We start from the raw sequence: 14,464 nt of genomic DNA, 5'->3' as shown, positions 1-14,464 counted from the left end.
TTTATTTTCATTACCATTATTTCATTACCATTTTATTGTTTTATAATGCACTTATTTCTTAAACTCTGACTTTTATTCTGCTGTTTTGTATTATATAATTTTTCTTAGACTGTTTCCCCTTGGGGAAGTAGAGAGAACTTGAGAGTCTGTTTTTTTCTATTAAACAGTAAGTTTTAGTGATAGATCTATGACCATGATGAGGCAAGCCAGATAAAATTCAGAAGATAATGTTTAATGGAATGTTCCAGAAAACTGTCATTTCTCATCTTCACTTTTGTGAAAGAATGTAGAATGTGTGTCTATTTCTTTCTTGGATTTCACATCATCTTGTGCAGTGAGGTCATTATAAAAACCAGTTCAAGTTAGGGATTGCTTTTCTTTTCTTTTCAGATTAACTGTATTGTAAATGCATGGAGATATTTAGATCTTGTATAGTTGTGCAGCCAAAATAAAGAATTAGGAAATTATCTAGATGCTACCATTGGATTAAAAAAAAACTTTATGGAGATCTGCTTCATATGTCATATAATCCACTCCTTTAAGATGTGCAGTTCAGAGTTGTGGAACTTTTACCACAATCAGTTTTGGAGCATTCCCCCCAAAAGAAACCCTGTATCCCTTCAGGGTTGCTCACAGCCCCCATCTCCCTCAGCCCCAGGCAACCACCAGGCTAATTCCTGTCTCCACAGCTGTGCCTATTCTGGGGGTTTCATACAAATGGACTCCATGGAATTTTGTCCTTTTTGATTAGCTTTTTTATTTGACATAAAGTTCTCAAGGTTCCTCCATGTTAGATAGAGCCCATTATCAGCCCTTCCATGTCTGTTTGTTGTGGAATAGTACACTGTTACATGGTTAAAACATTCATCCATTCATCAGCTGATGGGCCTTTGGTTTATTTCCACATTGGGGCTGTGAATAATGCTGCTGTGAACATTCCTTTTCAAGTCACTGTGTTGACTTGTTTTATTCCCTGCTGTTGGATTTTCTCCTCTGAGTTAACTGGCTGATGTCACCTTTTCTTTGCCTTTTCTCATGCTGTCCTTTCTGTCTTTTGCCTTTCTTTTCCTGCCACCTAATCCTCCATTCATTCAGACAGGGCTTTCTGTCTCTCCTTCTGCATGAAGCTTCCTCTGACTATTCCTCCTGTCATTGACCCTATTCTCTTCATCCCTTGTCAGCTGGTCTGTGCAGAACAGTTTAGCCCATCATTTTTGCACTGTTGAAATTTTTTTCATAAGAGATAATCTTGTCTAAGTATAAATTTGTCTAACAGGGAATATGAAAGTATATAATGCATGGCACCGGTCCTTGCATAAATTGAAAATATTTTAGCTTAAGTGTTACTAGGATAAGTTTAAGCACTTTTATTACCATATGAATAATTTCCTTGTGGAGATATTGGTAAGACAAAGCTTTTATTAAATGGTATTTTAATCCATTAAATATAAATTGGAAAGTACTTGAACTAATAGGGAAGAATTGTTCAATTAAATGTTCATTTTTGCCCTCACTATGAAAAAAAAATCTAATTTTCCTTCCTTTAGTATACAGCTAAAAGTGGAATTTACAGATTGATAGCATTTCACTAATTGTAAAGTTCTGAGAATAGTTTTTCTTTTCTTTTTGTTTTGGTTTTTTGCTTTTTTTAGGGCTGCTCCCATAGCACATGGAAGTTCCCAGGCTATGGGTCAAATCAGAACTGCAGTTGCACAACCAGAGCAACTCAGAATTGGAGTCACATCTTGGACCTGCATCACAGCTCAGGGTCAATGCTGGATCCTTAACCCATGGAGTGAAGCCAGGGATTGAACCCAAGTGCTCATGGATACCAGTCAGATTTGTTTCCAGTGCACCACAGTGTGAACTTCCAAGAATAGCTTTTCTGAAATCCATTCTCCATAAGAGTCCTTGCTAGAATAGCTCGACAGAAACAGTTTCTGGGAATAAACTGATTCAGAACTTTGACCTAATAGCCATGCCAGTGGATTGATTCCTCCAACGGTCATGCAAGTCTTGTACACTCAGTCCAGGAGGTGCTCTTTGCATTGTAGTCCATGATCACTGCCCACTGAGTAGTAGAGAGAGGAAGTAAGTTCCAAATGACTGTAAGTGGAAAAAAGTACTAGTTGGAGGAATTAATGTAAGGTTTTGAAGTACTGGGTGGTATATTCTGGGCCTCAAGCTCCCCACCGACAGCCACTTTCACTAAAATGAAGACTGATTTTTGAGGGTGACTTGTATATGAGACCATGTCCATTGGCATGCTAGGTGCCTAAATATTAAATTGTTGAGAACATACAGTATAGCGAGAGTAATAATGCTGATGGCAAACCCTTAGCACTTGCTAGGTGCCACCCAGTCTTCTAAGTACATTATGTGTATTCCCCAGTTGAATCTTCCCAATAGCCCAATGAGGTAGATGCTATTATTATCTCCATTGTATAGATGGAGAAACTGAGACAGAAAATTTAAGTAATTTGCTCAAGGACACAGGGCTATTAATGGATGGGATTGGGACTGAGAGTCATGCATGCTGGCTCCTGAGTAGATACTGTCTCTAACTAGTCCATGAGACCTCTGGTTGTCACCAAAAGCAGTGTTAACATTCATAATCACTAGAAGAGCCACAGTGACTCACCTATGTGGATATTTAATGTTATAGTTGGGTATAGCTTAGAAGACAATAATATACATGTGGAGTTCCCACTGTGGCACACTGGAAACGAACCCAACTAAGAACCATGAGGTCACAGGATCAATCCCTGGCCTCGCTCAGTGGGTTAAGGATACAGCATTGTCATGAGCTGTGGTGTTGGTTGCAAACCTGGCTTGGATACTGCATTGCTGTGGCTGTGGCATAGGCAGCAGCTATGGCTCTAATTAGACCCCTAGCCTGGGAACCACCATATGCCGTGAGTGCAGCCCTAAACCACAGAAAAAATACATACATAGACACACATGTGTGTGTGTGTTTGTATGTGTGTGTATATATATGTTTGTGTGTATATATATTTACATATACCTGTATGTATATGTACATATATGTGTGTATCTGTGTATGTGTGTATAAGTACATGTGTTTTGTGTACATGCATGTGCATATATGTGTATGTGGATGTGTGGATGTGGATGTGTGTATATTATTTATATGTGTGTGTGTATATTTACACATAAATTTTACACATAAATGTTTCCTGTAAGGAAATTCTCTCTTTCCCTAATCCACCAACTTATAAATGTGAATATTTACTTGATAAAATAGAATTTAACACATGAATAATATGTTTAATACTAGAGGAGAGGTTGATAACGTCTAAAAGACCAGATAGCAAATACTTCAAGCTTTGTGGGCTAGAATGTCTCCGTTATAACAGCTCCTGTCTATTCTAATGGCATAAAAAGTAGCCATAAACAATATGCAGAAGAACAAGACAAGAAAACAGGTGTATCTGTACTAGATTATGAGTAGGTGAAAACATTGTTTTCCTTTATTTTAGTTGCAAGAAGCACAAGATCGATATATGGAGGCCGTGAAATGTACTGAGAAGATGCAGGATCAAATGCAAAAGTAAGATTTAAAGCAGCACAGAGAATAAGTAGGGATTAAGTACGAAGCACCTAGGCAGTACAGTGTAAGAATTATATCAGGAAAGACGACAAATAATACATCATTGGGAAGCTGGGTAAAAATTTCAGTTTTGTGGCGTTGTGAAATACAAGTTTTTCCCCATTATTTCTAAATTTTTCACATTATCCACAAAACACTACTAGAAAAACACAAAATGGCCAAAACATCTACCTTTCAAAATTTTCAGAATTTATGTAATGGAACCTGTGGGTGTTTGTTTACAATTGGTGTTTTTTTTTTTAACACTCTATGTGTGAGAATAATTATTTTAAAATATACATTTTAGGCTTCAAAAGGAAAATGCCGAGTTAAAAGATACAAACAAAATGCAAGCGGGCACAATTGAAGAGCTTCAGAGAAACCCGCCGGGTCCAAGTTCGGTAAGTCGGGTTTTTTCTGTCATAACCGAAAAGGAATTTTAATTGTGTTACTAATATTATATGAGACTATTTTAGAAAATAGGAAGAGTCTCATTGATGAAAAGCAGTTACGGCATCGATAGTGGCACTCTTTGCTACGAATAGCATAATTCCTCTTTGTAGAAGACATTAACTGAATTCATAAAATGAATGATTGTCGTAGGAAGATTTTAACTAGAAAGATTGTGGAAGCGCTCCCGTTGTGGCTCAGCGGCTTATGAACCCTACTAGTATCCATGAGGATGTGGCCTTGCTCAGTGGGTTAAGGGTCCAGTGTTGCCAAGGCTCTGGTATAGGTCTCAGCAGCAGCTCTGATTCAACCCCTCGCCTGGGAACTTCCATATGCCATAGGAGTGGCTTTAAAAAAAAAGGAAAGAAAGAGAGGAATTGAAAAGTTGAGGACTGAACATCCAGGGTTAGTGTCATTTAGAAATGAAATAGGCTGAGAGGAGGGCCTGTTCAGGTTTCATTGTGTAAGTTCAGTTGAGTTCTGTGGAGGAAGTATGTCATAAATACCAAGGGAATAGATCATCACTATGTGATAAATAAGGAAAAGGTTACAGTATATTTCTCAGTATCCACCAATTGGGAGCTTAGAATTTTAGATGAAAATTCTTGATCATCTTCTTGATTTTCTTTTTAGCTCCATCTTATGTTCCATGAAGAATATCTTTGAAGCCTTATATTCTCCTTAGACTTCCGGTTACCAGTTCTTTCTCCAGGTGGAAAGTAGCTGTGTTAGGAACATGTCTCTCTCAATTTTTCTCTCTCTCTAGTAATACTTCATGGCATTCAGGGAGTGGTAGATGATCATGTTTGATTACATGAGTGAATTATTTTATAGTGATAAAGTCAAAGTCTTTATTACAGTAGTATTTTTTTTTAAAAAAACAATCTTTTTTTTTTTTTCCTTTTAGGGCCATACCTGCAGCATATGGATGTTACCAGGCTAGAGGTCGAATCAGAGTTGCATCTGCATGCTTATGCCAGAGCCACCGCAATGCCAGATCCGACCTGCATCAGTGATCTAGAGCATGGCTTGTGGTCATGTGGGCTCCTTAACCCACTGAGCAGGGCCAGGGATAGAATAACTCACATCCTGATGGATACTATGACCAGTTCTGAACCCACTGAGCCACAAGAGGCATTCCAATAGTAGTATTTATAAACAAATATTTGTAGAGTAATACAAATCAGTATTATTAGGAATATACTATGAACACAAACCTTTGTCTTGTACTTAATGTATTTTGATTTTTTATAAAGTTTCCTAGACAATAACACATTTATATATATATAAAGTATATATATATGTATCTTTTAATATATAATGAAAATATATAAAGCAGAGGCTTTTGATTATAGTATATCCCTAACAGTATTGATACGTTACTGATCTACTATATATAAATGCTGAAATATATTGTATAGATTGAGTGAGGGTCAAGACGAGAGATGTAACAGAAGGAGTGGAATGAAGTGAGAACAGGGAATCCTCTATTTCAAAATATGGAAATTACTGCAAATTCAAATTAGGAAAAGAAAGCTAAGTCCTGAATGAGGTGTTCAGATGCTTCTGAATGCCATATCGCTGAAGATGAAGAAGAACTGAAAGAAACTTTGATCTTCACCTTTTTTTGGTTATGGATGTTAGTTTTTATTTGACGTTGTTTCTTTTTTAAAAAAAATCCTCCCTTTGAAATTAATAAAATATGTGTTATATTTAGTCTAGCAAAACCCGTATTCATCGATAATGCAAGTTGAGCTCAGTTTTATGCCATTCCATGTTTATTCAGATGGAGATACTTGGACCCTTCTGTTGCTTATGGTTTCTGAGTTACTGCCTGGTGCATACTTAACTGACCTAACTAATGGTATCTGACTGTTTGGTATCCTCTTAGTAGGTATTTTTAATCTTTTGAGAAGAGAGAGGACATAAATAAGCATTCTACCCAGTCTTTCTATTAAGAGTATAATTTCTAATTATGTAAATTAGGTTCTTAATCTCTATTCGTTGCATGAGAACATTTGAACCTGCAACACTCTTAAAGAAAAGCGGTATAGAAGTTATTTTTTGTGGAGAGTTCTGATTTATCTGTTCCTAATAGTATCTCCACATTATGGACACATATGAACACATTGAATAAAAGAAACCACATTTATGTTTTTTTGTAATATCAACTGTTTGTTATAAACTCACTAGAAGGAAAAATGACTAGCAGAAAATACAAAATTATCTCTGGAAGATCATTTTTTACTTTGAAAATATCTCTAGCAATAGGTACATTTCACATTATTCTTGAGAAACTTTATAAACTTCAGCATCTCTAGTCACTTAACCAACATGTAAGTTTTTTGTATATGCATGTGAAACTAATGTGTAAATTATTTCATATCAAAAATTCAGAAATACTTGTGACTTGATTTTTCAGTCCCTTTGTTCCTCATGTCAATACTAGGTCCTCTTTGATAATCATAATTGTATTTTAAATCTTTCAAATCTCCAACTTGGTCAATCATAGTTTTATTAATTTTTGTGCTAGATCATTTTGGCAACCATTAACTACCATAAAATACTAGGTAGGCAACTGGAGTTATTAGAGTGCTATTCACAGGAGAATTAAAAACAAAGTGTGAATTTTATTTTATTTTATTTTACCTTAATTTGATTTAATTTTATTGTTTTGTCTTTCTAGGGCTGCACCCATGGCATATTGAAGGTTCTCAGGCTAGTGATGAATCAGAGCTGCAGCTGCTGTCCTATACAACAGCCACAGCAACTCGGGATCCCAGCTGCATCTGTGACCTACAGCACAGCTCACAGCAATGCCAGAATCTTTAACCAACTGAGTGAGTCCAGGGATCAAACCTGCATCCTCATGAATGGTGGTCACATCCATTTCTGCTATGCCATGACAGGAAAAACAGTGTGACATTCTAAATAGGGTTTTTAATTTTTTCTTACATTATATGACTGCTTAAAAACACCTCATCATTCAATAATCACGTAAGCAATTGTAATTGAAAACTCTTTTTTTAGGATTAACTTTTAAAAAAATATTCTTGTAGCATCTAGAATTGGTATTTTACAATTAAATCTTCTTGTTAAAGTTAAACATGTGTATTGGTGTAGTGTCCCAAAATGCATATTTGTACAGATTCAGGAAAGAGTATCTTTTGAATCTTTGAAACAAAATGTTGACATCAATCATTGAAAAATTGAATTTCAGTCCTTCCTCAGTTCTTGTTTTTTTCAAAATTTCAGAAGTCTGTGCAGGTTTGCATGCTTTCATTATTCCAGGAGAGCATATTTTGCAGATATTTGTCTTAATGTCATAACCTTTTCCTGAATAATTTTATCTATTTTGATGCCAAATGTGTTCATCCAGATCTTTCTTATAGGTCCCCTGAGTGCCTCACATTTGGAATGCCCCAAACTGAAGACACTGCTCCTTTACTATATATATATATAACATTGGTGACAAACAAGATAGTACTGCATAGCAGGGTACTATACCCAATATTTCATATAACCTATAATGGGAAAGAATCTGAAATTATATATATATATATATATATATATATATATATATATATAGAGAGAGAGAGAGAGAGAGAGAGAGAGAGAGAGAGAGACAGAGATAGCTATCTGTCTCAATCATGTCCCTGTAAACTTCAAACTAACACCACATTGTAATTAATTATACTTTAATTTTAAAAAAGCCTTTGTCCCTGACTCTTTGTAGGCTCTCTGTCATTCTGTCATCTGTTTTCCCCATCCTAGTAAGTAGCATCACTGAAAAACTGGAGCAAGAAATCTCAGAGTCCAACCCTCCCTGAAATCACCACAGCCAGTTACCCAGCAAGTTCAGGATTTTCCACCTGCTTGCATTTTTCATGTCTTCTTTCCATAACTTGCCTTCTCACCTATCCTTGTGAAAACCCTTCTAAAACACATCTGTGATGATGTAACTCCTCTACTTATTTATGGATTCCCATCCCATAAAGGAGACGGTTCATGTTCTAGGAACGGTACCTGCTTTTTTCCATTTGGTTCTGATCCTTCAGGTTTGTCTCTCCCTACCAATTCCCAGTAACTGGGTTCCGGTTGTCCACATGACTGGTTCTGTTGTGTCATGCCTTGTCCTTTTGTGCAGGCTGCCTTTACTAGAAGTGGCTTTCCATCCCAGCTTGGCCCCTCGTCTGTCTTTGAAGATGCAGCCCTGTTGTGGCAGCATTTCCTGAGCTCCCCAGATCCAGCTGAATCGTCTCTCCTTTATGCCTTTACTGTAGTCTCTCCACTTCAGCTGTAGAGCTGGTGAGGGATGCTTTTCTGTGCTTCTTTGGTTTCATGTAGCTCTGCCTCACTTGGAATGGAGAGCAGAATCTGTCTTTTATTGCTATTTCCAGCACCTCCCCGGACAGTGCCTACGTTTTCTAGGTGGAGTCAATGTGGTCTTCCTGACTGGTTGTTTGAATGAGGAAGTGAATGCGTATGACGTTTTCTGAAATTGGGTTTTTGTGTCATTGTGTCTTCTTTTTACAGGAAGGAGACAAAAAGCCGGGAACGGAGCCAAAAGAAACCAGGACTGATGTGATGGAAAGTATCCCACAAGAGCCACCAAATCTTGACCATTTTACCTCTGTTGATGGAGCACACAGAGAGAATAGAAGTGGTGAGTTAGTGACTATGGATTTTCTTTCCATGCTTAAAATCTAGTATAGGATTCTCTGGGTTAAAGATCTGGCTATCATCACTGCTATTGCAGGGGCTTGATCCCTGGCCCAGGATCGTTTGTGTGCCAAGGGTGCAGCTTTAAAAACTTTAAAATACAGAACTTTAAAAAGCTAGTAGAAAATCTTCAAAGTGTGTGAACCAAATACAATACTTATTTCTTTTCAAATTTTTTTTCTATCAAAAGTTTCCCAACAACCACCAACTTTATCTTCTTGAGAATGCTTCAACCTTCCAAACACTTTTCTGTTAATTTAACTTACTGACATATTCATGAATGGAGATAGATTTATGTGTATTTAAAATTCATCCATTAACCCCAAATTCCCAGTCCATCCCACCGCCTCCCCCTTCCCCTTGGCAACCACAAGTCTATTCTCTTTGTCCATGGATTTCTTTTCTGTGGAAAGGCAGGTTCATCTGTGACACATACATAGTAAGAGGAAAACATACAAATAAAATTCATAGTAGTAACTGTTCTCAATTATGTATCTGTGGCTGTATTTTATAGGTGTGTTGTCAGCATCAGGATTAGAGGAGGAAGATATTGCATCATCTTTGGATACTGAGGTACTGTTTTCTAATATTACTATTGTGATTTTTTTAAATAGAAGGCCTGAGTGATGGGAAAACACAAGGGAGTGGGTGCTTTGTCTTGCCTTTCTCACCTTTGCGTTTGTCCATCAGATAGTTTTCATTTATAATTAATAAAATAATTCTGCGTGAAATATGATACTACCACATAGTACACTGCTATTAATTGGCAAGATGCAACTAATGAAGCCCCAGTAAAGTGCAAAACTAGGGCTAGGAAGCTATCAGGACTCAGTTTTTGCTCTGAATTTAAGTTGATCTAAAAACCAAAGCATTATTCCAGGTCAGTCTATGGCCACATTTATATATATAAATAAATATATATATTTGGAAGTGTAAACGTCCTAGTGTGATTCAGACAGAAACAGGTCAAATTGTAGTTTTTTTACCACTTCAACATTGAAAAGAGAGTTCCTGATACTTGAAGCTTTTTATTACATTTGAATTATGCACTAGATTTGCAAGGAACATTTAATGGGAACAAAAACATGGGGATGCAAATAAATATGTGGTGTTATGATAACAGCAGGTTGGTTTACCTATGTTTGAATAAGTACAAATCATTTTGGATAAAGCAGTGTGCACTAAGTTGCTTTATGACAGCCGCACCTGCGGTAATGCAAGGTAGCTGAAGGATTCAGCATTGTCTCTGGGGTGGCACGAGTTTGTTGTCTGGCCCAGGAACCTTCATAGGCCTTGGGTGCTGCTGTACAAGAAATTAAAAAGGATCACAGTGCCAGTTAGTGGTTTACTAAATGTGGAGGGTATTTTCTGCTTGTTTGGGTATTTTTTTGACACGTGGAAGTTCCCAGTCCACAGATCAAACCTATGCCACGGCAGGGACCCGAGCTGCCACATTAACAATGCCGATTTTTAACACGGTGAACCACAAGGGAACTCTGAGGATACCTTTTTAAAACCTGAAGGGCCGCAAGGTGAGAGCAGGGTTAAGAATGTGACAGGTAGAACAGGCATGTGGATTTCTGACTTGGGGTGTGTTAAGTTTCAGTAGACTGTGATCAGTGGTCTCCTACAGGTATATTAGTGCTTTGGTACTTGCGGCCCTCTCAAGATCTTAAATGTTTTGACCTTAAATAAATTCCTGTTGTTGAATACCAACTGTGGGCCTGGTCCTTAGACAGCGAATGTACCAGCTGAGGGGTTAGGCTGTCGTGGTAGGAGCAGAAAAACAAGGAGGCAGGAATCCTTCTGATATCACTGTAAGTCCCTCATGGGAAGGACCTGACAGGGAGACGGTTAGGTTAGACACCCGTGGGGGAGTTTGGTGGTGGACGGGAGTGAGGCTGGAATGGAGGTTGTTAGAAGAGAGCTGAGGGTGACGAGAGCTGCCACGGGAAGGATGGGAAGGAGCCAGCTAGGTGAAGGTTTAGAGAAGGGACCTTCTGGACAGAGAGAAGACTGGGTTCCTTCTGCACATCATTTCCCTCTCACATCTTGGAATGACCAGGAAACAGGTCATTCTTATGATCACTTTTTTCCCAGCCACACCTGGGGACACCCGCCAAGGCCCCAGGCCCGAGGCACAGGCCCAGGGCAAGCACCGGGTACCCCAGTCTGTTTCCCGCCTTATGATCATTTTGATTATTATTTTTGCACATAGAAGAGAAAATGTGCATAATAAGGCCTGGCACATTTGGGTGGCTAGTAAGTAAATATCCTCATTCTTCTCTTACGAAAGCTTAATCTCCTCTTTTGAAAAATTACGTAATTATAGTGACATTTTCTTGCTATTATTTAAACTTGAAAGTTTTCCTTACTGTTTTGTTATTACGTTTTCCGTTCAACTGTTTCTCCCATCAATAAACATTTTTATCAAAGAATCGATCCTTCTAAGCCCTGGTATAGCTAAATGAAGCAGCTTGTACAATATTCTGTTAATACTCAACAGGGTTTATATGCCAAAGTTTCGTTTCATGCCAAGTATGTTATTTTAGTACTAAAATGTTTCTGTCCTTAGAAATAGTTTAAATTTATAGCAGGTATACCTCTTTAAGAACTTGTTGAAATATGTGCGTATTAATGTTTATATGTATTTTAAATATCCTCTTCTTTTGGTTGAGAAGGCAAAGTCGAGTTATGTGCTTTGAAGTTAATCCTTGGGTGAAATATGTTATTGTAATTCAGTATTCTGTGAGTGAAAATATTGACTCAGGCTTTCCATGCTATGTTTACAGAGTCAATAGCCAAAGGAGGGGATAAAAGGATAGAATTGTTCTAGCGAACATATAGAAGTTTTCAATTGAAATGTTTGTATTTTCACTCCCTGTTCTGTCATTTTTAAGTCTACTTGTTTCTAAAGTAGGACATTAAAAATAAAGTAGGGAAATCCAGGTATTTTCTTTGAGAGAGATGAGGAGAACTTTATGCAACTCATTATTAAACTAAATTTTAACAGTGTGCCTCTGAGAGTCTTTCACAGAAGTACGTTGATCATTTATCTGGAACTTCAGGTCAAAGAGGTAAAAATAGAGTAAATGGAGAAGTCGAAGGTAAGAATGTTATTTTTTTAAGTCGAATTACATATGATAAAACAGGAATTCTGATATTTTTTTTTTCTCCAAACATTATTCTGTGTTGGTCATTTATGACTTCCTTGCTTTAGGTGTGAATTTTAATTTATCTGAGTTTTTTTTTTATTCCCCCAATACATTATTTTTTTTCCTACTTAACAGCATGGTGACCCAGTTACACATACATGTATACATGCTTTTTCTCACATTATCATGCCCCATCATAAGTGATTAGACATAGTTCCCATTTCTACACAGCAGGATCTCATTGCTAATCCATTCCAAAGGCAATAGTCTGTATCTATTAACTCCAAACTCCCAATCCATATCACTCCCTCCCCTCCACCTGGGAACCAGAAGTCTATTCTCCAAGTCCATGATTTTCTTTTCTAGGGAAAGGTTCATTTGTGCCATACGTTAGATTCCAGATATAAGTGATATCCTGTGGTATTTCTCTTTCTCTTTCTGAGTAACTTCACTCAGTATGAGAGTCTCTAGTTCCATTCATGTTGTGACAAATGGCATTATTTTGTTCTTTCTTATGGATCTGTCGAGTTCCATTGTGTAGATACATGACATCCAAGCAAAAAGAAAGAAAATGCTAAAATGTATTTATTTGTTTTTTGACTGCACCTGCAACATGAGGAAGTTCCTAGGCCTGGGATTGGCCCTGAGACACTGCAGTGACAAAGACAAATCCTCAACCTCTGGGCCACCAGGGAACTCCCGGATATATTCTCCTAGCCAATGGAAGGCACCTGTTGAATGCACAGGGAGGAAACCGATGAGAAAGGAAGGAACCTGTGTGGCACGTTGGGTGTCAGCAACCGTTTAAACCACAAGTCCCCTTGAAGTAGCGAAATGATTCATTAGTTCCATTTCAGGATGCTCTACAACCTAAGGAAAGTCAGGAGACAGGGAAGCGGAGAAGAAGAACGAAGGATGAGAGAGGCAGAGACTACAGGGTGTGAATGAAGGAAGAGGAAGCAGGGTGCTGTGGTGTGAAGGTGGCAGAGTACAATGGTTCCTTAGAAAAAGGAGGGAGGAGGGTCTGAACTGTGAGATGGATATCCAGCAGCAGAACTTGTCGGCGAAGTACAGCCTAATATTCCCAGTCTTATGTTCTCATCGTGAGGAAGCATTCAGGACGGAGTTCCCTGGTTGAGCAGCACTGGGTGTTCCCCTCCGTGGGGGGTCATGGGCATATGTGGTCCACTGTGATCGCAGGTACATCCATGTCATAGGACAGGTTGCTGTTTTAGGGGATGGTGTCACATGGGCCCAAAGGGGAGGACTGGAAAGAAGAAGAGACCAGGGCATGGTACGGGTGGGATCAAGGAGACTGTAAACTGACAAAAAGTCCATTGGAAACTTACAACTTCTAATACATATCAAGGTTTGGGGAAGTGTTATAGTGAGGACCTTGAAGCTAGTTTTCAGAAGGGTTAATTAAGTTGAAGTAATGGAGAAGCAGACTCAATATAGACCAGACCTTCTCAGACTTAATGAGTGACTGGAGATCTTGTGGAAAGTGCATCTTCTGAGCCACAGGTGTGAGATTCTGCATTTCTCACAAGCTCTCAAGGGATGCCCAGGTTGCTGGTCTTCAGGCCAGGGTGTAGACTTGTGTTAGAGAACCCTGAGAGACAAGCCATTGGCCAGTTCAAGATCTGACATGATTAAGGAAAAGCATTCTTTTCTGTTCCTTTTTGGTTTTCTTCTTGCTTGCTCTGGCCTCACTGAAGGCGTGGGGATGTTCCTGGGCCAGGGATGGAACCCACACCACGGCAGCGACCTGAGCCACTGCAGTGACGATGTCTGATCCGGAACCTGCTAGGCTGCAGAGAACTCCTGTTTTCCTTTCTTTCTTCCCTGTTTATAGCTAGAGGGAAGCAGAGTTGAAGGAGAGATTATCCATGTGAGATACTACAGCCAAGCAGGGAGGAAAAAAGACGTGGTGGGGATGATCCTTCAAAAGCACGAAAAAGGGGCAGAAGGGAGACCACAGATCTAGAGATTGCCTTTGAAGAGGGGGGGACATAGTGAAAGGAAGGAGGGAGGAATGAAAAGCGTTAAGTGCATGATTGTGGAGTGAACGAGGAGGTTGGAGAGAACGCCTTACAAGTGGCTTCAGTGTACATGCACTGAAACCCAGTCAGATCACTGCTGCTCCATAGAATCCTGGAAGCAGGAGGGGTGCTAGCCCTGGGGTCCACCACAGCCACTCCTCATCACCCTCAGGCATCAAAGATAGAGGTGGTATTGGCATTTGTTATGCATGTGAGATTAATTGGAATATGGAAGCATTGGCTGCTGCTGCTGTTGTTTAAGATAGCTAATATTTTGTTAAGATCCTTTTCAACATTGGCATGAGATGCCAAACCCAACAGATTTTGGAAACAGAAGGAATTAATAGGATTCATTCCCTAAATGATAAATTGGGAGTATATCAGTAACTACTACACTGATTTTAAAGTAAAAATATCATTGATATCTAATAAGGCTGTTGCATTTGAATTTATTTTGTCCTTCTTGGTCATCATATTTCAATATT

The 14,464-nt window shown here is 38.6% G+C and overlaps 1 protein-coding gene across 1 annotated transcript in view; it reads left to right on the top strand.

The window, feature by feature from the left end:
- Nucleotides 1-14,464, top strand: part of LOC110257476 (ankyrin repeat domain-containing protein 26-like) — a 117,827-nt gene that overhangs the window by 46,681 nt on the left and 56,682 nt on the right. Inside the window, exons 19-23 of the mRNA XM_021078196.1 lie at nt 3,501-3,571; nt 3,918-4,011; nt 8,597-8,726; nt 9,297-9,355; nt 11,796-11,889. Of these exons, the coding sequence (XP_020933855.1) occupies nt 3,501-3,571; nt 3,918-4,011; nt 8,597-8,726; nt 9,297-9,355; nt 11,796-11,889 (448 nt within the window). The remainder of the gene's footprint in view (nt 1-3,500; nt 3,572-3,917; nt 4,012-8,596; nt 8,727-9,296; nt 9,356-11,795; nt 11,890-14,464) is intronic.

This window comes from Sus scrofa, chromosome 17 (assembly GCF_000003025.6).
Source record: "Sus scrofa isolate TJ Tabasco breed Duroc chromosome 17, Sscrofa11.1, whole genome shotgun sequence".
In the NCBI taxonomy this organism is placed as follows: domain Eukaryota; kingdom Metazoa; phylum Chordata; class Mammalia; order Artiodactyla; family Suidae; genus Sus; species Sus scrofa.
The sequence above is the reverse complement of the archived record's forward strand: the minus strand, read 5'-3'. Positions and strand labels throughout refer to the sequence as shown.